Below are 23,857 nucleotides of genomic sequence, written 5' to 3' on the forward strand. Positions count from 1 at the left end.
TTTTAAATAAGTGATAAATAGTGGCGGCACCCCTAGATAAGATTATTGAGTCCCTGAAAAAATGTATTTAAAACAGATAGAGATCTTAAAAGCTTAAATACATGAAAAAATTGCTGGTCACATAAAAAATGCCTTGAAAAGGATTTGAAAAGTGCAAGATTACTTCAAAGTGCAAAAACGTTGCTGAAATACCTGCAAGACATAAAAATTATATCAGTTACCTAAAAGACAAAAAAAGATTGTTGCGAAAGCTTGAAGATTCGAAAAAATATTTTCAAGTTCTGAAGATATAAAATTACGTCAAATATCTAGAATAAGCCAAAAATTATTTTTTTTAAAAAGTGAAAACGGAACACAGTATTTGGTTAAACAGGTTACCTTTTCAGATAAAGTGACCTTAATTTATGACTTAAAAGTTGACTTTTAGATGGCGCAACAGACATTTATTCATTCGAAACTTTAAGTAAGTTCCAGAGAAATTAAATATACAGAGAGTAATTTATATATTTTAAGGGCAATCTTATTTTTAATAATGTAGCAGGACCCAAGGGTAACAAAATATGAAACAAAACTGCATGTATAACTATAATACTTAGTAGCTTCTAATGACATCTCTTTTAAATAAACCTCGAATTGCCACTGTCTTTGAAATATCTTCGATATTCGAATGTAAATTCATACTTGATACCGTGTTGTTTTTTGCACATAAGTAGAATCTAGAAAATACATTCTGAGTAAAATCTGTTTTATTTCTGGCAAATCCCCCAATAATGATCTTTTAGGATATTTGAAGATTTTGGTTGAATTGGCATATAAAAAAATGGATTCAAAAAAACATTCTATGTAGCGTTCAAAATATGTAAAGATAGCCATAATGCAATTATTTTTAAGGCTTTTTAAAAATCATAAAACGATACCATTGTTCATTTACATATATTCATTCTATATATGTATCTACTTTATACTGCGTAAAATTTAATATACTATTATTTTCATATCTATTGTCATTTTGTACTGCGCATGATTATAATTAAATATTCTATTATAAAAATGTAAGAGTTCTAATTCTTTGTTAATTTATATGAATAATTCAAATGCAAAAACACGTAAATTTTATTTTTCGTTATTTTCGATTCTGATTTTAATTAAGGTCTTTTTATAAATAATTTTTAATTAAAATATAATTATAATCTTTATTTATAAATTAAATTGAATCTTAAATTATAAGCAAAACTGCATGAAGAACAATTAATACCGATTTGATATGTATTTGTTCGAAATGAATGTGTATTTATGTTCTAACGCGTATGAAATATAGGGAGTATTTCCTTCTTCTACTTCTTCAAGATTTTTGAACTTTTCACAATTTTTAATATGGATGGAAATAAGATCCTTATTCAATTTTTTAATGAAAAAACACAAAAAATTAATTGTAACTTTGGTTTTTATAATATCTTTTTTAAGTGTTATATAGCTCATAATTTTTTTACTTTGATTTATCTTACCTTTTCCGTGAAACTTAAAAATTTAGTATTTGTTAATTAAAAAGTATGAGTTTTTTTTTGAGATTTAAATCGAAAACAGTAAAATATTATTTTTTAATATAGACAATCCACAAGAGTGCATTGATTTTTCAAAACTAAAAAACAACGTATAGGAAATAAAAAATACTTCCTAATAAGATATCATTTGACCTTGTGAATGAGAGTCAAATAATTGGAAAAAAATTATAATAACACTAGCCCTTTAAAAATATTTTTTCTTATTAACATAAACACATTTAAACTAGTCTTCTCTAAAATTGTAAAAAGTCAATACATATAAGTCTATATTAGACTTTTTAAGCTTTGTAATGACAAAAAAAATATCTTTCTTAGGATTATTACAAGCTATATTTTGGATTTTTTATACGTAAAAGTCCAGACTTTTATACCTATCTAAGTAAAACGTCCCGATAAAAAATTAAACTATATTTCACTTACTGCAGCACAAAACAACCTCTGCTGATGCAATTTTTATTTTTACAACGAAGAAGTCGTTAATTTCACGTTGGGGGGATAAATTGATTGGGCAATCCGGCTTGCTCTTTTATTTTCCTTTCGGAAACCGTTCTTTCTTTTTGTGAACTGAAAAAGCGGTCCGTGCCAAATTATTGAGTGGTCGCCATGAAAGATTGATTAGGTTATGTTTGGTGTTCGTAGTTTGTATCCGTTGAAAATGGGTTTTTATAGCAAAAAAAAAACTAAACATGTAAATTTTTTGATATGAATTAATTGCCATCAATTGCTTTAGGTATTATATCACAAAATATCGAATTAACTTGTAGGCTGTGATAATTTTTCACTAGAATCAAAGTAAAAATAAATAATGACCTTAGGATGAGCAGAGAAAGCCAAATAACTCCTATAAAAGAAACATCTGTTTCCGTAATCTTTATAGATAACCAGTTTTTACATTTGATCCAGCTTTCTCTTTCAAAGGAATATATGGACTAAATAAAAGGGAATTCATTGTAGTGAAAAATTTAAATAGCTTAAAAACGTCCGAGAGTACATGGGTAATAGTAGGAGATTCTTTCTATTGTTGGGTTTAATTCATTTATTGCAAGAGTTTCACGAATGGCAAACCTATGCCGTAAGTTTTTTTGAAGATTTGTGAGATTGAAAAGACTTGTGATATGGAAAAGCATATTTTAAATATTTTAATTTTTTAGTGATTTTTTGTATCTGTTTTTGTTTGACTTATAAAAATTTTGTATTGATCATTTATGTATATGCATATATTTTCTTAAGCTTAAATTATTTTTAAGATGTTTAAATGTTTGTATTATAAATAGGCAAGGCACGTAAGTAAATAAATATGAGTGCACAAATGACAAAAGAATAAAAAAAACCGATTGTTGAGTTCTAAAATAACAGCTATAACTTTCTTCTGAAATGTCAACAATCACAGACATTTTTAAAAAAGCTTTGGGATATTTCTTACTATGTCTCACTAAGACAAGTCGTTAACGACCTAATGTTGACAAAAAGTTTCTTACTTACTTGACTGTTAAGGTCATAAGGTTCATAAATCGAAGGTATCGATTGCATTTGAAAATAAGAATCACAGCTGTCACTTGTCATAAGTGGCAATTTATATATACATTTTGTGCAAACTCCGCAAGTTAGCCTATTGAAAAAGTTACTGCTGCAACCAGAATTAGGCACTATGAGCAAAGATTTAGATTAATACAGAGTTCTTGAGTTATTGGAAGACACGAGGGAAATGGTATATGGCGGCCATATTTAATTATTAAAGTTTTTACGAAATCTTAAGACTTTAAAGGTAAAAAAGGTCGGTTATTCGTAAAACTAGAGGCAGTCTGGAGAGGTTACCTCGCTCTATCCTAACACCCTATCCTGTATAGCGAAGGTGCGAAGACACATAAATAAATAAGAAGTCTCCTGAAAAGATCTCCGAATGGCGATTTGAAAGGGACCAGGCAAAGAAAAGGGCTTTTAAAACAAATAAGTAATTGAATAGCCATAGTTGCTTGTTCCAAAACCGCTCTGTCGGAACTTCTGGACTCAGTATCACTTTTTGAATAATATTCCATATGATTTAAATAAATTATTGTCAAAAAAAGTAAACTGTAAAGAGTATATACAGACCTTAGAACTAATAGTATCTATCATTATTATTGTTATTTCTTTTATCGTATTTACAAATAGTAGTATAAGGCTCTGTAAGTTATTATAGAGCTATGCAAGATGAAAAAATTGCAATATTTTGAAAACTTGTGAAGAAAAAAATACTAGAAAATAAAAGAATGATATTTACCTAACAGTATGTTGATAACTATGTGGTACTGTTTAAAGATTAAAAAACATTAAGTTTTTTCAAATTATATGTTATATATGATAACTTGTACAACTACAAAAAAAAAATGTAATTAAAAGCAAATGCTAATTATGATTTATTATAAAGTAAGTAATAAGATAAAGAAGCAAACGAGTAACACAGAGTAGAGTAGATATATAAAGATGCATTAACCCAATTCAAATAGTATAATATATCAAAGGAAAAAGACTACTATTAATTATTAGGAATCGAAGGGTAAGACATAAACCAAATGACAAAGATGTGATTAACAATGAAATACATTGGGCATACAATAATGTATGAAAACTTGCATTTATATGATGAAGATTTTTATTTATTTCAAATTATTACCTCACATTATTTATATTACAAAATTTTTAAATTAGAATTTCGTCAATTTTTAGGGTAGGAGTTATTTGGAATAAGAGAATTGATAAAGAGTTCGCGCATTGGAATGCTTTGAAAATGATATCATTTAGAGAAAATTTTGGTACAAAATATGGTTTATCTAATTTTTTAAAAATGAATAGATCGTACCATTAAGTCTTAAATAACTAAAGTACTTATAAAGAAACAGATTTACTATTTTTGAGGCATCAGGCATAATACAAAAATTGCAAATTTGAAAAAATTGCTTTTTTTATAAATTTATATTTTTTTGGTTTTATAAAAACAATTTTCCCCAATATTTAGGAAATTATAAGTTTTATATGTATTACTTATTTATGTTTTCATGTTTTGTTTTTATGATTTGCTTTACACGAAAATATTTTGAATTTAATAAACCCTTAAAATAAAACGTTATTTACTTTTAAACGCCTCTCCATGCGTAATGATTGATTCCCCAACCTGTATATTATTTAAGTACAGAAAGTTTCAGGTCAGAGAAATGTTTAGTTTTAAGTTTTATTTCGATGTACTTTATAGTAACTTGTGGCACAATATCATATTATTTATTTTGGAAAATTATTTATAAATGGTATTTTTAAACTGAAAACTGAAAAAAGTTTCAGGGTAGGGGTTGGTTAGGTTAGGATTTAAGTTGACCATTACCTAAACAATTATTAAATATTGCAATGTCTTAAAAATGGCGTATGTAGTGAACAGTTTCTGTTTTATTTTATTTTTAAGTAAAAAATATTATTTATCTTTTTTTATTATTATTTAATTTCCTCAAGTACCCATCAGGAAATAATTTTACAATTTTTGAGATAACAAGCATAATACAATTTTTTTTTAAATTAATTTGTCAGTTTTTAGTTTTAATAAAAACAGTACTTATGTGTATTTAATACAAATGATTCTCCAAGGCATGTTAAAAATACCATTAAAATGTATCATGTTTACTAATTATAGATAAAACATCATTTAAAATTATTTTCCGAACAGAGCTGTTACCTAAAACTTAATTCGCTTTATCCATAAACATTTTAAATTTAATAACAACTAAAATATATAGTTTTTACTTATGACGTATATCACACATATTTGTAATTTACAAACACGTTTAGTTTAATTAAATGTGTCTAAAACCAGAAAAAATCATTATTTAAACAAAAATAATTTAAAAACAAGTTCGATGTGTATTTTAAAATTCTAATTAATACAACAAAGCAAAATCACACAAAGAACCTGAACACTTTTATCTTGCGCGCAATTTATATGTATGTTTGAACAATTTTATAACATAGTGGCAAACAAAACGCGTGTGCTCAAACGAAATCGCCATAATTCGTTCCGAAGCGATGTCGAAATGAGTATAATTTAATTAAAACTTGCCGACCGTATTTATTTAATGCGCACCCATTCACTATAAATATAGAGTAAAATTCGCGAGAATCCCGAAACTTTATTTAATTTGCTTGTCATAATAAATAATTATTTTGTAAATGAATTAAAGATTTGGAATATAGCATAACCTTAAAAAACTTTTTTTTAATTTTACTCCTTTTAATTTTGATTATTAATAATAGGATAATTATATGATAATTACTTCCTTTTAATAGTTTTAAAATAAATGTTTTTTTTATTTTTTAATATTTTAGCATTATCGCTTTTAGATTTTTAAGACTTTTATCGGTATATTTTGAAACAATTGTCTAAATTTGCAAATAAATTAGAAGAAATATAAATTAATATTAGCATCCATTTGATCATATAAACTAGAAACAGTGGAAGAAATATTATCTAGAAAGGAATCACATGAACATCTCAATTTTCAAAATACTTTCAGGCAGAACTATTAATGATAAACATTCACTTAATTCTAGGCTATAAAGTATCTCCTTTTTTCTTCTTCTTCTTCTTTGAGCGCTCATCCGTTAACAAATATTAGCAATAATTATGGCAACTTGAACCTCTGAAAAAGCAGCTCTAAAAAAATCGGTCGTTGTGGTATGAAACCAAGCTATCAAATTCTTTAACCAAGAGATTCTTTTCCTTTTCCGCCCTAAAACTCTCCCCTGGAGAACCAGCTCTTTTTCCATTCCGCTTTACCTAACTACTTAAGATTCTTAGTCTTGATCTTTTTTATGATCTTCATAGCTTTTTTCATTTTCTTGGGCACTCTAACATTTATGACTTGGCGTGTTTAAGGTATTTTAAGTATTCGTCGCTCTAGCCACATCTAAAATACCTCAACCTTTTTCGTGGAATATTCTGTATGGAGTTTATAATTTTGGTCCATAGAGTATCACTGCGAACATGAAATAGCAAAGCATACTTTTGTTGTTTGATGAATGTCTGACTTTTAAAAAAGTTTGACATTTTTAGAAATGCTGCAAGGGATTTTCTAATCTGGCAATTTTGATTTCACGAGAATTCCCAAAATTCATTTAGTGTTGCACCTGAGGTACGTTTATGATGCAATTCTTTCAGTTTACTGGTTTTGATCTCTTCTGATTATTGGATAAATAATAGAGGTGAGAAAATTATGCTTGTCGTATTCTTTTTTGTATGTCGATTACATCGCTGTCTTTGCTTCTATTCGTATATTTCCTGTTTCACCCCAATGAAGATTTACTACAATTTTATAAGTCCCGATCACATACGAGATGATAATTGCGTTCTTCCAATATGTTCTTCACATAGCTTAAATATACGTTAGCATATAACCCTATATAGAATAAATGCTCTAATAATAAAATTGTTAGAACATTCAATGTTTACTTAGGGTATTACAATATAATTAATTGGATGGATTTAGCCAGAATAACTCACCTAAGATAACCACGGAGTAAATGCTAAAATTGTCGACACATTTTTCACAGACTTTGATTTTATTGACAGACTATGGACTAGGATGCATTTTAGTCAGTAACATGTCATATGCTCCGTACAACCAGTTTCACTCAGGTTAAAAGATGAAGCCAAACACAAACCCTCAGACAATAGGTAAAATATTGCTGTGTAGAATGAAAAAGAGTTTATACTCGAGACTATAAAATGGATAGTTTTGAGAAAGTTATTTCCTAAATTAAAAGGTTATCTGTCTGGTGTTTAAGAGTAAATTGTGTTTACATGTAACTGCATAAACTATTTAAGTTGTCCCAGAATTTGTGAGGTTTTTTCCGGATTTGGAAGCTTCAGAAAAAAAAAGTTTTCATAAAAAATTTTCCTACACGATCTTATTACGAACGACACCTAAAAATCAGGTTTTTTTTTAATTTCTTCTAAAATACTCTGTATAATTTTATAAAATATGCGTATGATGTTCATTAGAAAAGCCCCTTTAAAAACACAAACTGATTAAAGGTATTTCTGGATAATTTTGCTTTTCAGGGATGGACCATCTTTACCACATTATTACCATATTTTTATACTCTGTACAAAAATAGTAAAAAATGTTTGAAGATTTGTACTAGGTCCCTAAAAACGATTTTAGGTGCCTAGTACAAATCTAAAAAAAAAGATAAAATTAATGATTTTCGAAAAAAATCTATTTTTATTTAATTAGGCTTAAATTTTTAAAATATCTAACTGAAAAATTAAAAATTCTCATACATTAAAAGTGATATGTATAATTTTTTTTTATATAGGTTCAATATCTGCAATCCCTTATTCTTTAAAGAAAGATAGTTACGTCTTCCACAATTATTGAATTATGGTCCTTCTTTCTTTGCTGTGATGATTTCTCTCTATTAAATTTTCTCTAGTGTAAAGTGGATAAAGTATAAAGCGATATAGTATCCCTATAAAAAAATCTGAGGGATATAGATCAGGTAATTGAGGAGGTCAAAGCACTAGTCCAACTTTCCTACCTAACGATTTGCAAGCACAATATTAGCAGGTATTGCCAGTGGCACATCGCCTAGCAGTTTTGCCACAGGACTCCGGTTCCAACGTTAATAGATTTAAATTCTCTGGTATTCCAAAAAATTAAATTGTGAGTTTAAAAAACCATTTTTTGAAAATACAGCTTCGAATCAGTAAAAACAATTAATCGAGTGAAACTTGCTCTAATTTTATGTCTATCCAAGAGCGAATTTGAGAACTTCGACATTAGTAGTAGGAAATCATCACGAAAAAGTGTATGTACTTTCTGTAAATGATAAATGTAACTGTTCTTAAAGAATTCCATAAATGATGGATTTTAGACAATCAAACTTGACTGCTTATTTTCGCGCACTTGTAGAAGGATCTACCTTTATTGCATTTAAAACATTTTCTTTTGCACCCTCACCATGAGTGATATAATTTTTATATTTAGCTTTTTAAACATTCCAAAAATTTTGCAAATCAATTATTTTGTAATAAAAAAATTAATAAAGCATAATTTTTTACCACTTTTTTTTAAATAATGATAAATGCGTCTACCAGTTTTCGTTTAAGAAATTCTGTGATTCGGAAATTCTTTCTTGTTGACACTTTTGGCCACTAAAGCATTACATACTAAAAGTCCGGACGTAAGATATATTCAAGGCATTCTATATAATTAAATTAAAAGACTATTATAATAATACAAAATAAAGATAAGAAAATTTCTGTAAAGAAGTTTTATGGCTATGAAATAATAACCTAAATTATTAATAATAGGTATTTTATGACAAATATATTCAAATTTATCTTAATAAAGCATAGAAACAAATATCAAACCATTAGAAAAACAACAAAAATTCAATGTTTTAAAAATAAACTATAGACAAAACTTGTTTTAAATTTTAAACGAAAACTCGAATACTTTTTGAGATACAGTAGCATAAATATAAATAGATACTCTATATGTTTTTTAATGTAAACCTGATTGAATAAAAATAGCCTTTTCTCGAAGACCGTTCGTTTTATTCATATTATTTTTTAAGATTTGTAATATCTAGAAAACTCCAAATATTTTTTAATATACAGGGGGCAAAAGTAACGATGTATTAGGTAGGAAGTAGTCTGCCCCTGAATAACTAAATTTTATAATATTAAACAAAAGAGCTTAATATTTTTGTACAATATGGTGACATGGAGACAATGGTAGATAAATACATCTGAACTCTAATTATTATATTACCGATCAAAGATTGTACCAAAAAACATAAAATACTATATTAATGTTTTTATTAACAAAAGCAAGAAAAGATAAAAAACCAACTATAATTGCATTTACAAAATTAAAATTCTTGAAATTTTATTTTTCTGTTATTCTAAATATAAATACAATTGATCATCGTTTAAGGCCTAGTAAGGAATTTCAATTTTTTTAAATCCTAGACAGTAACTCGGTCGAACTTTTACTGAAACGGTATTAAAAAGTCTAGACCCGCTATATTTAAATGTTTCCGCCTTATGAATTTAAATGGTTGGTCTACTTTTATCAGCTTATTTTCTTATATTCTTATATACTATAAAAATAAAATATAACCTCCACCATATATTTATTTTTACAGACATATCTTTGCATAAGCTTGACGTAGACCGTCGAGGTAAGATTCGTTAAACAGTAGAGTCGAGTTGAGATATAATAAAAAAGTTTTTAAGATATTCGTTTTGAAATTCTCCTTTATATGATTTCGAATTTAAGAACTGTAGTCTTTGAGTAACCACCTCAAGTATTTTAGTATTTCTAAAATTAATGAATGATTCTATAAGACCTGTGATGTTTAACTATAAGAATTTATTAACTGTAAGTGTGAGACTGTTCTATTTTAGTTAATTAGTAGATTAGCCTTTGGCTAGACTTCGCCTATGTACACTATTAGAAAGTACAAATTAAGCCATTATTAATTTATATTAAGTTTCCTAGATTTAATTATTAATTTTTCTATCTTTATAAAATATGACACAAGACAACAAGAGACAAAAATTTCTTTTAAAAAATTAATTATTTAAAAGAAAGTCCTATAATTGGAACCTATAACACTAAGATCACGAGACAGTTTTACCATTAACCAAAACTTTTTATTTTATTCTCGATAGGTCTCGATAATATCGGTAGTCAAACACGTGTCAAGAGTAAAATAAAGAGTTTTGATTAGTGGTAAAACGTCTCGTAGTTTGTATTTAAAAGATGTTTCAGCTAATCAACAACTCATACATTTAAATCGTTGCCTTCTAGTATTACCAGAAATTAATCCTCATTTAGTTTTCGCAAAAAGACTAGACATTTGTTACTATTCCTCTCTATCAGTTAATTAATATCGGTATAGTAAATTTGGTGAATATTAGACTATTTAGTGACTATTACATCATCAATGTTGCGTTAAACTAATTTTTAATTATAAAATGAGTGGCTGTTTGTAAGTGAGCAGTTTCAGCTGGATGTCCTCACCCTATTATTATTAATAAGAATATTATTATATACACTTTTTAAACTATGGCTCAGGATTGTGACTACAGATGCTACCTAACGAATTCGTTGTCTGTAGATATTGCTATTTAAAATGACAGGTATTTCTTAAATAATTTTTAACTGGAGTAAACACAGTTGGAAATATTTTATCTATAACTTAACCAAGAGTATTATGGTTTTCATTGAAATGTGTTTGCATCTGAAAGATAAATTATTGCTATCAGATACCACTACTTTTTTTAGATAGCCACAGTAAGACATTTGCCTTATACTGGTTTGGAATCGATAGATACTTCGTAGAAGATATTATCTTCAAAAAAGAACAAGAAATATAGTGGTTGGTAAATTCACGTTCACAGTCAGTCTACAAAATATCGGGTCATATGTATTTGGAGTATATTCACCGACCTATACAAGTATAAAAACGAGTATTTTTATATGTCTAAGATGCAATATTTCGCATAAAAGGATCCTCATAAGTCATCATTATTAAAAATTTTGTTAATTGGCAAAATAATTAGGTTTTTTTAAAAAAAAATTACATACCTTTTGTCCATTTTTCTTAAACTTTTCTAAAACCTCCTCTAACCATCGCCATTGTCTCAAAGCTTCTTCATCATTGTCATCCTGCCTTTTCATTAAGTTGGTATTTAAAACCACAATTTGCAGTTTTTGGGTTTTCCTTTCGATAAAGTAATAGCCACCTAAAATTAATAAAAAAATTATTTTTAAGCTTAAAGTAAGTTTTTTATTCAAATTAAAACCTCATAAAAAGAATAAGCCTTTGTTTTAATATAATGAAAATCTAAAATAAGTTTGCACGTAGTAGCTTTAATTACCAATTATAATGCTAAATAATAAACTGAAATGTGTTTTTTTTGGCGGTTCTTATAGAGCGTTAAATATTGACATTCAAATTTTAATATAATTAAAGAAAACTTTATTGTTCTAAATAGGACTTCTATATATATTACTGTTGTCTATTTAATTTAAGGTGTATAATTCTCTTTTATTTGATGAATGGTTTCTAAGATTTCTCTAAGACATTAAAATACTATTTTGCATCTGATTTTACTTAGGATATTTTTACTTATTAATTTAATATAAAATAGTGAGAAGTTATATTTAGTTAGTTTATAATTTTATTTTAATCAAAAACTTATATTAGTTAGAGAAAGCTATGATTTATAAAGTAAGTCTTATCAACAAACTTGATCCTATTCCGTTAACAGATTTTCCCGTTACATATTATACCATTAAAGAACAAAGTCCTGATTTAGCTCTTCGGGAATACAGTCAAAAGAATGTAACTAGAAAAAAACCAGCTACAAAGATTTTTGGATAAATATTACGGATTGCTTATTATGATGAAGTTTGCTAAGAATAGTTCACAGAAAAGCCAAAGGTTGTTCTGACTAAGCAAAATGATAAAATTGCTCAAAACCACTATTTATTGTAAAGCATATGAGTTTCTATCTGTTCAATTAATGATTGCAGAGGATCAAAATACTAAAGTATTATTTGGTTCTAAAATAATTTAAAAAATTTTGTGGACAGATGAAGCTATTTCCAATAAGCCATCATATAATAAATTAAAGACTATGTGAAATATATTCAGGATTAGAATTATAAGATTGTTACTGTTTGGTGTGAAAAAATAGGCAAAATTGGACACTTTTTTATGGCAGTAGGGTAACGCGCCTTTATAAAACTAATTCTATTTTGGTAAATTTAGTTATTCGTTTATATTGTCACAAGCCAGACAGGCCTAAATATCCTGTAGTTAGGAGTTTAAAATATTTCGATACCTTAATATTTCGAGTGAATAAACACAGATTGAAGACAGATTTTGGATCTCGCGTGTATAAATGATAAAGCACAACTTGGACAGAAAAAATATTGACCATGGCATTCTGTATGGCCAATTTCCTAATCAGCAGAACTCATTTTCAGTTCTTGTTTTGCGTAAAAACAATAAATTAGTGAAGTTTTCTGACTTATGATCTATAGGTTTATTGTGTGTGTATGTTCTAGGATATTGAGAAAAATGCAGTAAAGCCGTATTTGGAGACAGTAGCTGGATATTTTAAAAATATTGGGATATGACTTGATCCATTAAGGTTAGTGGTAATATACTTTAGTACTGGTTATAAGTTGGCATTGGGCAAATAATTTGGCTACTTATGTATTCTAAACTACAATTCCGATCGTGAGTGAATGTAAGAATTTCGGCATCACTCTTAATTTACGATTTGGCAGCCAGATTTCAAAGGTTATTGTCAAATCTATGCAAAAGTAAAGATATACCCGGGTTCTTGCAAATTTTAATTTTGTGTATGGGCCATCTCTAGATGCAACCTCGAAAAAAAGATAACAACGCTTACAAAATTGTGGAATTCATTTTATTTATAATTAATGGACTTGCGATCTTGTCACACACAAGTTTCCTGCAATAAAATGGCTGATTATATAGGACTAAGACACAACACTTTTCTCCACAGAATGCATGCTTTCTTTATAGAATTAATAACACAATAAGTCCTGTTGTGAAATAACTTAACAATCGTTATTAAACATGAGTCTTACGGATCGATAAGACACGATAATTACTTAACGCCAATATATTTCTTTCTATGAGGCAACCTAAAGATAGCATAACTAGCAACAATCCATTACACCAAAACAAAAATAGACAAGAAATTATTGAGGCTAATCAATCATCATATGGTAACATGCTATCAGTAAAATATAAATTATACTAAAAGTTAACTTCAAAAAATAAAATTTTATTTAAGATTATAGTAATTTTTAAATTTTAATAGTGTTTTTATTGACACCCAGATTTTTTCTTGTTAATGTGTACAAGTACATCATCATCATTTAAATTATGCATAATAAAATATAGACTACATTTGCACAAACATATACTATCGCCCATATGTAGAGCAACTTTTTAAAAATATGACGTAAATTTAAATAAATCAGTAGTATCTAGAACCATTCCTAACTTTGATAGAAGGGATAGCTTCGAAAAGAAGTTTCAAAAAGTGGCAAAAACAGAAAAACTGATAGTGTGGTGGAAGATCAGGAAATTGGTTGTAAAGGCAAAGGAACTTTTCATATTAATCATGAACAGAGAAACTAGATTTCCATTTGCCAAAGAGCATTCTAAGGCATGTGGGTTAGAAGACCAGCGAATGAAAGATTTAACTCAAAATATACGCAACTCATAAGAAAATACGATGGTGCTGGTATCATGGTTTGGGGTTGCTTTGGAGGCTTTGGTATGGATCCATTGGTCAAAATCGAAGATATTACGGATAGTTTTATGTACCAAAATGCAATAAATTTTCTAATATGCAAAAGCATATTAGAAAACCAGGTGCTACTTTAGGCAAAAAATAATATGTGCTTAAAATGGGTGTTTCAGAATGACAACCACCGAAAGCACACAATAAAACTAGTTGATTACATTGATTAAGGGCTAATAAATTTGACGGTATGCTTTTCCTAGCCCAAAGCCCAGATCTCAACATAATATAGAATTAATGGAAAGAAACTGATAGGAGAAGCTATTAATTATTAATACTATATTAAAAATAAAGGATATGCTACCAAGTATTAAATAAATTGTATATTTATTTTAGGAAAATATGTTTATTTTAAGTTGCGTTACTTTTAAGTCATACATTTTATAAAACATACATTTTTTAAAAGTTTTCAATGAAGTTGTTTTATTATTACATATTAAACTAGCAGACTTGTTTTTGCAAAGGGATTAAAAAAGAGAAAAAAATTGATTTCTTAAATGTTGCTCTATATATCGCCAGTAGTGTTTTTACATTTAATTATAAAACAAATTAGAAACATGTTTTTAGGTACATATCATGTGGCCTATTTCAGAAATATATATAATGTTTACGAGTCAAAAAAAAACTAAAAATGGATTAAGAGCCTAAATAATAAATAGCAATAAAATATATAAGATGTCCCACTTAAAAAAAAAGTTTCTACAATGGCAAATGAAAGATCGATTCCAGCAAAAAAAATTAGAAATACTAAATATTTTAAGTCGTTATATTTAGTCTATTATTAAAAAATAATTTGATTAAAGAGTAAATTGCAAAAATTATATAATATATGACATATCCTATTAAAAATAACAAAATTGTTATGCTTTAAATTAATTAAAACCGCTCAATAATTATTCTGATACTACAAATACCAAGAACTTAACCTTGCAAAGGTATTTTAGTTCCTTATCGTACGTTGCTACGATTCCCCCTAAACGGAAAATAATGGGGTAAAAAATTCATGCGCGTTTAAGCGTTAGTTAAAGCCGGAACTTGAAAAATACTGTGAAGTGTTTTCTAAAAGCGCTCCAGAGTCTAGAATATGTGAATAAGAGTCGGTAATTTCATTTTGTGGCGATGTAATTCTTCTCCGGGCCGCTGCTAATGGATTGGATCGGCAAATAAACTAAGTAACCAAGTTTTCTAGCTAGTTTCTCCAGGAAATTTTAAAGTTAGACTAGTTTAGTGCAGTCGCTGAACAGCCCGTGTTATAAGGTCTTTGATCTTCTTTTCTTTTTTAACTACTTCCATTTATCTTATATGACAATAGAGATCATAAATTATTATACTTAAAAATGAATAAAAAAATGAATTTATTGATTTATAGTAATTTTATTCGATGTATATAATAATACGCACATCAAAATAATACAGAGGACAAGGACAAAAACGTCTTACTTTTAAATGAAAATGTTTCCATGATAAATTATATTTATTATTTGTTGGATATTTCTTTGAACATACCTTATGACATTCATCATATTAAGTTAATCTTGTTGATGTTGTGTTATTTAAGAAAAAGTTTAAATTTTTCAAAAAGTATGTGGTAAGCTCACAAAATATTCAATAAAATTGTTGCTGTTAGTATAGTAAGAGTTTGTTTTAATTATACGTGTAATATAGACAATATGCAAAGGCAACATCTTGATCGTAAAACACATCTGCGAGCTATATTACTGCCAACCAGCTAAGCAGTGAGCTTCAAAAAGTTTATGGCTTTAGTGTCACTGTCCGAACAATAAGGAATAGGTTACATCTAAACAATCTTTACTCCAGATGTCCTGTTAGAGCTCCAGTACTATCCCATCGAAATCGCGCTTCGCGAAAGGAGATTAGGAGATCAGCCGAAGAATATCAGAATCGGCATTAACGTAAATGGGCATTCGTTTTACCGATTAATCGATATTTCATTTACGTCCAGGGTTACGAATATTAATGGTCTGGCAAACACCTAGTAACGCGTCTCGCTTATAAACCATTTGAGAAGTTGACGGATACTAAGGCAAAACTTTCATGGATTGGCTTGAAGTTTCGATAGATTTTCAGGCTAACCTGGTTCCCAATAAAAGCTTTTTAATAGCGAACTAGCACCAATATCAAATTTTGGAAGCCTCTGTCTTATCTACGCGTTACAGATTTTAATAAATATTTTGTACTTATGCACAATAATATACTTACTTATATTGCAAGAACTGCTACAAATTTTTTGGACCAGTAAAATATTCAGATATTGGCATGGCCTGTGTAATCTCCTTACTTGAATCCTATTGAGCACTTTTGGGATGCGTTGAAAAAGCGTATTTTAAATCAGGGAAAAGTGATCCGGGCAAAACGACATTGACAATGTAATTAGAAGCATACCACACATATGTCAAGCTATTATTTACAATAGGAAGAACTCTATTAGACAAAACGTTTTCTTTTCTATTAACTTTTTTATTTTTTAATATTTCAAATTTCTGAAATTCTGTCACATGTTCTTAATCACCTGGTAAATAAGGATAAATTTTTATGTTCTTAATAAATGTTTAGCAGTATTTCCGCAATTAATTCAGGTTGTCATGTTTAATTTCAATTTTTTCTAAATTTTTATTTAATTGCTTTTTAATACTTTTGTCCCTTAAACCATTTTAATGCGTGTCTCTATCTAATTTAAACGGTTTTTGTAAAGAAATTAATAAATAATTAATTGGAATAATTAAAAATAAATAATTAAAAAGAGATTAAAAAGATATTCTTCTCTTAAGATTTTTTGCTAACGAAATACACATATAAATAAAGGGCTTGACTGAATTGGCAAGATCTGTTTCAATTTGAAATTCAATTTGAGTAGTTAGCTTTAATATCTGAATTTGCTTTAAATAACGGTTCTTATAGCTATTTTAATTTAAACGCTTTTTTGATGGAAAATATAATATAATTATAATACTCATTATTTTTCCAGATATGTTTTAGTTATCTTTAATATTAAATGCTTTCAGATACCAATACATGGAAAGGGAAACTGACCTAAAATTGTTTTTATAAGTTTGGTTTGGAATTAAATTAATGTTTGTAAATAATTAGTACTCTTAAATATTAAGGAAAATATTCAAGATAATATTTAATAATAAACAGGACTATTATAAAATTCTCTTTTTCAATCAGTCTACAGGATATCGATTAAATTATAATTTGCACGATACTTGTAGACAATACATACGTAGGCAATATAAAAATTGACGGAAATTTTAAATTAAGATAGTTAAGAAGTTTATCATCTAGTTTATCATATGTTCTGTATTTTTTAAAAATTTGGCTATAAAATTTTTTTATAGCCATGTAACTGAATTAGTTCAAAAGAGTAATAAGCCCATATAAGAACTGTGAAAGTGGAACAAATAGTCAGATTAATAATGAATATTCATGGTCGTAATCAAAATATTATTATTTTTAATTTTTTAGCCTTTTTCTTAGTAATTTTTTAAATTTTAAGTTAAAGCATTTTTTCCCAAATTTTTACCATTAACCTTAAACCATTTTTCTGCATTGCCCTATTACTAAAATATATTTCTCAATTAATTAGTGGATGCTGTATTTTTAATTAGAAAGTAATATTGCAATAAAAAATTAGATTTTTTAATTTAGGGAAAGCTACCGAATTATTTATTTATTTATTTATTTATTAACGGAATCCATTTACAAAAGTATTACATAGCATACCCATACAAACATATATATTCAGATACAAAACTATCTATAAATCAGTGAAAGGTGTAGATGAGTAAATTAATTAAAGCCCCTATGAAATAATATTCTTTAATTGCCCCTTAAAAGATGTTATCCTAAAGTCAAAAAATTTTTATAACTAAAAAACATTTTTTAAGGCTTATATGTATAATGTATATTTAAAATAAATATCTGACGTTTACCAAACAAATAAATAGGAAAAATAGGCCGCTAATTTAAAACAATTGCTAGCAGACAAAATTTTGCCGAGCGTGTCGTGATTCGGGCCATAAAATCAAACCAGTGTCCCCAATAAATCCCGGTTTTTAATTCGAGGAATGCTCAGCGAGCCAGAATCTTGCAGACCGGGAAAATTTATCACTAAAATGTGTGTGATTAATACGACTTCGGTTAGACCATCGGCAGCTGCACATAAATCTGACATAGGTTTTGATGGTTGAGTTAATAAAGTTTGACTGTCATTATAAACGTTAATTAAAGCTACAATAATTTGGTAAGTATGTTAAGGGTTAACATAGATTAAATACCTGTTTCGAACATTTTCATAGCGTCAGTCGGCAGCCATTGCCTCCACATTTTTCCCAATTCCTTTCTTGGCAAAGGATCGTCATGTCCCAAGGCAGGAAAAACAAACTGCGATGAAAACGTCTTTCGTAGCAAATCAGTCACATTTTGGATAATTTCCAGTTGCTTTTCTTCTTTTAGGTGTCGCATTGCATGATGGGATATCGCGTCCCTAAAAATAAAGTAATTTATTTTTATTGCTGAAGCCTTTTAACGTGCCATAAAACTACACTTTAGGCTATTAAATAAATGACTCAAGGGGAGGCCAATAAATATTTTTTTGGAATTTAAGGTAGCGCAAAGGTAAATTATGGATCTATATGTATGTAAATAGGTGTAGGGTGATAAAAGAAGGTATACGTTAAAATTGCCAACTTCTTGTTATCTAGTTTTACATCAAATTTAAAAAAAAATATAATTTTATTTGGACAAAAAACTTGGATTTAGCCCTGGTTGGAGGGTCGTGGGATTACAAAGTTAAGGACATTGAGGATGAACTTTTTTAGGTACTACTTTTTGTGACCTTCAAAATTTGACAGAAATGTAGAAGAGTCAGGAATGTACAAAATTTTAAAATAATCATGCAAGTCAAAAGTTCCCACCCATACTTTAATATGCCATAATTTATGACCAAAAACTTAGGGTAAAGAAAGAATGACAATGCGTCACCGATTTCCCAATTGTCCTTGTTAAAATGCAATACGCTGCACATCTCGGGCTTTTCTGCGTTAAATTGATTTAAACTCTACCTAGTAGAAAAGGAGTGTTGGAACACTATTATTCCGTTTTTAGCTTATGTAACTTAATTATTGTAAGTTAATTAAAAATTGAAATTCGCACTAAAATGTGTATACAAATGACGTTACATTATCTTTGTTAAGGTTTCTCATGACTCAAGTTTTATTTTGAAAAAACAATAACTTAGATATCTGTTTTATGAAAATATACGGGAGTGTAGTGATTTCGAGATTGTGATTGTCTGTACGAGATATGTCAATTTTAGTAGACCACCTTAATTTAAATAAAGAAATATTAAAATCTTTACATTAAAGCGAAAGAAAAAATGGACAACTGTGATGACTTTAAAAATATATTTCATTAATTTCTATAAAAAATTGATGCTTGAGTATATATGTATTGGCGTCATTTTCAGAAAAAAACGTATTGAGAGTACCGGTTCGGTAAGCGACTTTGATACATACATTTAGTTAGTGTGTATAATATACTTTTTGTGTCTAGTTAGGATTTTTTGTTAAAAGGAATAATTTTTAAATGTTTTTTTAAAAAATGAACCTATGTTATCTTTAATATTAAACTCATATTGGTATATGCTTATATAATAATATAATACCTACTATAAAGAAAATAGTATAATTATACAAAATTATAAGTTTATCATTTTAATGTTTATAAAAATAATTATTAGCAGTTAAGCCAATAAGACAAAAAAGAGGTTTGTTTATTAACTATAGAATAGATATTCTTTTAAAACAGAAATTTTATCATATTTAAGGCTACAAAAAAGCGCATTTTATTATATTTGATATAAGCGGATATATCTTTGCAATCTCGATTAAGATCAATTTTTCATCATCTCTTAATTAAGTAAAAAAACACTTTTTGCACTTTCCAGTAAACTCTTAAAATTATAGCTGAGTTAATGATGTTATCTAACCAAAGCCGTTTCACCGGAACAGATTAAAAAATAATTTTTTAATACTGTTCCTGGTAGCAGAGCGTTTAAAATTACATACTGCTAAAATCGATACTGTGCTTAGTCGAAAAGTGAAGAACACTTTTTTACTAACCAGCAGCTAATAAATGATTGAAATCACAGCTGAAATAATAATATTCTTGTATTCAATAAAAATATAAAATAAAATTTATTATTTTTCTATTTACGAGTCTTAAAAATTTAAACTATGGTAGCTGATAAAAATTGAAAAAAAAATTACCTGACAAAAAATTAATGAATTTTTAAAATTACGACTAAGTTAGCGGGTGTGAAATTAATAAAACAATATTTTTTTATTTATTCTTTTTCAAGTTTTTAAATTTCTCAATTGCGGTCAATTTAATTTAAAATGCATTTATTGGTATCTTATTGTTTGAAATTTTCACATTTATTTTATTGTCCCCCTTGGTTGTATCGGTTTACCCCTTAAAGGTAAATTGTTGAGTTTTTTGAATTAAATAATTTTGAATTGCCTTTATTTCTTGTCTTATAGATTTTTCTGTATAAAAAATATATAGATTATATATGACTGCAGCTTAATTGCGTTTATCTTCTGGTAAAGTAATTTCTCTAAATCCTATTCAGTTTTATTTGAAGCAGTCTTAAAATGGCTTTATGGGTTTCAATACATTGTAGTAAAGTAATTTAAAATACAAGCAAATATATGCACATAAAACGCTTTACGATCAGACATTAAAAGCATAAAGAAATAAAATATACTTGTGTTAAATACTAACAATATTACAATAGATTATTTGAGCAATTATTTATTTATATTTTTAAAAATATGCTTTGCAATGTTCATTTTTTTAACTTAAAAAAAATGGTTTACTCTTTTAGTTCATTCAAAATAGAAATACATAAAAACTACTTCAGGCTTTAACTGGAAAAAAATATCTTCTTTTTTTTGTTTAATCTCGAAATATTCTATTTATAGAAGGTATAAAGTAAATTAAATAGGAAATTGCAATTTAGGCATTATATTACCAAATCAGCGTTTTACAAATTATCATTACTATAATGATAATATTTAATACGATTTCTCGATAAAATTAAAATAAACCTAAAGCTTTATAAGCTTCATTGAATTTTGATCATTTTGCCGGCAAAATTGGTTTTTAAAAAATTAAAATTCGATTGTAATCAGCCAAACTTTGCGGTATTGCTTACTCTTTTAAAATAAATAATTATATTATATAATTTAAACCAGATTTAATACCAACCAAACTCTTTAATTTACTCTTGACATGTATTTTGCCAACAATATAATTCTCTTAAAAATCCTAGCAAAATCATTAGTGAATCACATATCAAGAGTAAAATAAACAGTTTTGATTAAGGTAAAACTAATGTGATTCAAGTTCATACTCACATTGCATACTAAATAACTATTGAGTAAATACTAATCATATACAGCGCTCAAATGATTTATAGGAACGTAATATTAATTAGTCCTAATCATTTTAAAATTATATCCAGTTGAGTTATGCCTTAAAATTTTAATAAATCTAAATATTTTTTAAAATAATATGAAATTGGTAATTCGTAATCAAATATAAAAAAGTAATTTTTTTTAGGTAAAACGTTTAAGTCAGTTTAAAGAAGCTAATCGGAGAAACGTTTTGCTTTTCTTGTATTTTTCAGTTAAAATAATTAAACAAGGAAATATGGACATAATACTCAAAGCTAATACCCGTTTCCAGGTCTTAAATAGGGTAAAAGATAAAGTACAATTTTTTCCAGAAGCAAGGTAATAAGGAGGGTTGCTTTTCCTGAAAACATTTGGATTACTACAATAAATATTTCCCTTGTTGGCTGTCATATTTTCGATACAACTTTTCTACATAAATATATTTTAAATATTTATAGATGAATCAGACCTTATTGACTTTAACGCAAAATGCATACAATTGATTTTTTTAGAACTTTACCTCTTTAAACTTTCTTAAAAAAAGGCAATAAATATAAGAAGATTTAGATTGACAGGATAGTTAATTGGGAAAAATAGTAAAAGAATACAGAAAATAAACTTTTATTAGGCTAATAGTTATTTGAATTTACTTAAAAAAACCTACTTATTTTATTAAAAATTAAATTAATTAATAAAATCAATTTTATTATTCAACATTCTAACATAACTTTTTTTTTAAATTAAAATCTTGTCTATATTATCAACAAAACAAATAAAAAAGACACAAATTTTCATTTAAATTGATTTATATTCCAAGAAAAATTTGTAGATATGATTCTAGAGCATATTCTGATGTTTATTTCATAGCATTGTCCCTTTATCTTTTTTGAGGTTTTGAACTTTCTAGTAAGTGCAAACTTTTAAATAAAAGACATTCTTCTAAGGCACTATTACTTAAAAAAGGCAATAATTTAGAGTTTCTTATTGAAACTAATTTGATTTAAAAATAAGTATTGTAGAGAGTTTTCTTAAAAATATTTTCTTTTTCATAAAAATATTCTTATTAATAAAATTAATAAAATTTCGGACTTTAAAATGAGTGGTTAAATGAGACATTATTTTTTATACATTACCAATGCAATTATTTTTAAAATTTTCTTAGTGTGGACTATATTTCCTTAAAAAATAACTACATTCATTTCCAAATTACGTTGACCTATTACTATCATAATATTAAATTTAATGTAAAAAAATCTTAGTATAAGATAATCATGAGACATAATTTACTTAGGTCATCTTTCGAAATTTTTGCCTTTCAGGTTGTCATAACTAAGTCACCTATTTATATTTTTTGTTCTGACTAAAATAAATTATGTTTGGCGTGACTAACTGATGTAATTTAACTGTCACACCAAAGGCTCTAACCATAGGATTAATATATTATGTAACTTAAAATAATTAATAAAATATTTCATACCTTACAAATTTAGAAATAACAAGATCCAGACATATTAAATGCTTGTTGAATGAATACTAACCAGCGCATATACATAGGGCTCATATAGATATATAGTATAAGTCATATAAATATATACATAGAGAGTAAATAACTTTTTTTTAATATGGAGATCACATCGAGTTAAGTTATGCCTTATGATGTCAATAAATCTAAATGATACTAACATGATAATTCTTAATAAAATATATACACTAAAAATTTTAAAGGTAATACGTTTAAGTAAGTTTTAAGAATCTGATCGGAGAAATATGTTGCTTTCCTTGTACCTTTCAGTTCAAGTATTTAAATAAGAAAATATGAACATAATACTCAAAACAAATACCCATTTTCAGGTCTTAAATGGGGTAGAAGATAAAGTCAAATATTTTCCAAAAACAAGGTAGTAAGGAGGGTTGCTTTTTCTGAAAATATTTGGATAACTAGAATAAATGTTTCCCTTGTTAGCTGTCGTATTTTAAATAATACTTTTTTAGATAAACATATTTGAAATGTTTAGAGATAAATAAGACCTTATTAAATTGAACGTAAAATACATACAATTTGATTTTTTTGTAACTTAAAAATATAAAAAAAAAGCCGCAATGAATATGAGAAGATTAAGACCTATAGAATGGTTAATTGAAAAAAATAAGAAAAGAATATAAGAAAAAAACTTTTATTCGTCTAGATGTAATCATATTTGTTTAAAGAAAATATATTTATTTAACTTATAAATAAAAATATTTCATATATAAAAAAAAGTATATTTTTTGTATTTCTATAATGTTTTTTTTTAAATTTGTATTTTCTTTATTGGATTTTATTAGTATAAAAGTAGTTCTAAAATTTACATATATCACTTTTCATTTAATTCTCATATTTCGTATTTCCACGCAAGATTATGATTGATTGATTATGACATGATTTT

The 23,857-nt window shown here is 27.0% G+C and overlaps 1 protein-coding gene across 1 annotated transcript in view; it reads right to left on the reverse strand.

Annotated features, from left to right (window-relative positions):
• LOC126740528 (acid sphingomyelinase-like phosphodiesterase 3b) overlaps positions 1–23,857 on the reverse strand; it is a 321,078-nt gene that overhangs the window by 39,121 nt on the left and 258,100 nt on the right. The window contains exons 4-5 of the mRNA XM_050446601.1: positions 18,249–18,457; positions 11,186–11,343 (exon numbers count right to left, since the gene is read on the reverse strand). Coding sequence (XP_050302558.1) covers positions 11,186–11,343; positions 18,249–18,457 — 367 coding nt within the window. The remainder of the gene's footprint in view (positions 1–11,185; positions 11,344–18,248; positions 18,458–23,857) is intronic.

The sequence above is a fragment of the Anthonomus grandis genome, chromosome 9 (assembly GCF_022605725.1).
Source record: "Anthonomus grandis grandis chromosome 9, icAntGran1.3, whole genome shotgun sequence".
Lineage (NCBI taxonomy): Eukaryota > Metazoa > Arthropoda > Insecta > Coleoptera > Curculionidae > Anthonomus > Anthonomus grandis.